The 2596-nt window shown below is 36.0% G+C and overlaps 1 protein-coding gene across 3 annotated transcripts in view; it reads right to left on the bottom strand.

The window, feature by feature from the left end:
- LOC140342170 (SLAM family member 9-like) overlaps window positions 1-2596 on the bottom strand; it is a 16669-nt gene that overhangs the window by 4786 nt on the left and 9287 nt on the right. For 2 of the 3 annotated variants that reach the window (XM_072428260.1, XM_072428258.1), the window contains exons 1-2: window positions 1622-1754; window positions 35-352 (exon numbers count right to left, since the gene is read on the bottom strand). In XM_072428260.1, coding sequence (XP_072284361.1) covers window positions 35-352; window positions 1622-1682 — 379 coding nt within the window. In that variant the 5' untranslated portion in view covers window positions 1683-1754. Of the gene's footprint in view, window positions 1-34; window positions 353-1621; window positions 1755-2596 lie in introns of those variants that run through there. The other variant, XM_072428259.1, reaches the window with a different exon arrangement.

The raw sequence follows: 2596 nt of genomic DNA, 5'->3' as shown, positions 1-2596 counted from the left end.
CCCCCCACCATCATTCTTTCTCTCCAACACTTACTGTATATTTTCAGGTCATAATGTATGGTATAGCTTTCCTGTGTTCCTTTCAGCTGTAGACTTGCACTGTACATTTTCTGATCTTCCAGGCTGAGATTCAGTATTACTAAAGAAGCGTCTTCAGCGGCCACCATATTTCCTTTGTGGTCAGGATCCCGAATCTTGATCGGTTTCCCCGGCTTTGTTTCAACCCTCACATGATCATCGTACACCCATGACACGTCTTCGACATCGTCCCCGTTGAGCTGTAATGTAACATTTCCTCCCTCGGTGCCAAATATTACTCTCGTTTCATCGTTGTGAGCTTCACACATCAGCCCTAATAAAACATGTTCCACAAAGATAATGATTGGCCATATTCAGAAATAATTCAAATAGTCAATAATGAACATTTTAAATATGCAAATCACAAAAATTGAACCAGCCTCAAAAAAGCTAAATACATGGTTTGGGGGAATAACGATTCACTTTATGTGATCATGTGATTGTAAAATAGGGAGACTTACTGATTTTCTCCAAACGTTCGAAAAAGCTCCATCTTGCTTGACAACAGTAAACTATCACCAACTTTTAGTAGGACCAGTTGTTGCAGTTTATAAACCTTGAATGCCAGACATCATGGTGCCCTGTTATCTCCCCTCCCTCCCATATTTTTCCTAAATTTTAAAATATATAGATTTTGTTTCTCGATGTGCAGTAAAAAAAATTCATCAGCACGTTTTCCATCAGCAACAGTTTGTGATCATTCTTCCTATTCAAAGAGCTCACCCAATGACTTGTGAGTACTATGATCCCAACCTGCATGATGAATTCCCCCTCGGGGCATATAAACAATGATATGGTTTTAGGGGCAATGGCATTTTCTAAAGCGGACCACCAGATCTGGACCAAGATGGAGATTCCAACACATTAAAACGTTTTAAATACCTCTACACATAACAGTTATTGGATTTATAAATGTTTTCACCTGGGTGTAGCCCAAATATGAACAAAACACACAATTATTACATTGAAATGAAATAATGTTACATTGGATTTAGATGGAAAATTTAATCAGAAATTAAAACGTTGATTCATACAATTTGTGAACACTTTCTATTTTAGATTCAAGTTAAAAACATTTTTAACCAGACCTTATTGATCATAATCCACAGGACACATTCATACTTACCTTTGCACATTTTTGTTCTTATCCTGCTAACATTTGCTCAGATGATTTTATCCACATGGTAACCTTTATATGTGGAATTCCGACTCATGTGACCCCAAATTCACGTACGTAATTGAGGCATTTGGTTTAGGATTTTGGAACAATCTAATAAAATCTATTAGCTGATATTGGGTGCCTAAAACTTAATAGGAGTTTAAACTACAAAAGTCAGAGGTGCAAATAAATTTATCCTTTTAGTGAACACAGTTACAAAGACATAAGTCCATCAAGTCCAAGCACTGGGGAAATAAACATATCCCAGATATAAAACCCTATAAGACATAGTTGGTCCAGAGGAAGGCAAAAAAACCCTGGTATAATTCCTTCCTGATCCCATGACACGACCAAATAATTCTGATATCTCAGCCAAAAACTTACCGATTGTCCCGTAAAGGAACAAGTGGCAGAGCAGGGAAAAGTAGCCACTTCTTTGTTTCATTGTCCGGCTGAAATGAAATAGTTTGCTCGGATTTCAAGCTGACAGTTCAGCAGGAGAATTAGCAGAAATGAAAAAGGAAGCAGAATAATGACGTGACTCAGTAACGGACTGTCTGATGTATTGTCTCTCCCATCATTTATATTTGGATTTGACACCTCCTCTGTTTCCTTTAGACTCTCAGCTTTTGAGGTTGGGGGTATTGCTTTGTTACACACTTTGCTTGATTATCTTATGATTTTCCCACATTGAAAACTCTATAAATGGCCATGTCTACAAAGTTTAAAGATTACAATTACCACACATGATTATTATTTATTGGACACCAAACCATATATTCAACCTACATACATATCTTTTATATCTTTAAACTTTAAAGAAAGGTTCTTTAGGTGAATATGGACACCTGGATATACAAATTATGATATCACTACCACATAATGTGAGTAATAAGTTGTTGCCCTACAAAGCATGCTGCACTTTGTATATATAATGTATGTTTGTTGTTTTTTGTATGGTACTATTATAAGTATTCTTACTTTACTTTTACCACACAGTTCAGTACAATAGGCTTTATATATCCCTGATCAAGGTCATATGAGTACAGTCCCACCGTCCCTAGGCTGTATTTATCATTGAAGAGTACAGCCCCAGGACCGTGGGAACCGTGAAAAAGTGTGAAAGTTGTGAAAACTTTTGTCAGTTATTATTCATTAGTTATACCTTTTTCCTTTTTAACCACCTGAGAGTTTCACTGATGTTTAGATTTCTGTACCGAAAGTGGTACACTGTTTTTCAATAATTTTTTTTTTTAAATTGTAGACCTGTAACTTACAGAAATATGTCCGGACAAGGGTCTAGTAGATATCATGAATATAAAAAAAGTTTGAAATACACAATCATGTAAAAAAAAAAAA

Source organism: Pyxicephalus adspersus, chromosome 12, assembly GCF_032062135.1.
Source record: "Pyxicephalus adspersus chromosome 12, UCB_Pads_2.0, whole genome shotgun sequence".
Taxonomy (NCBI): Eukaryota; Metazoa; Chordata; class Amphibia; order Anura; family Pyxicephalidae; genus Pyxicephalus; species Pyxicephalus adspersus.
Note: the sequence above shows the minus strand (reverse complement) of the source record. Positions and strands in the feature narration are given on the sequence as shown.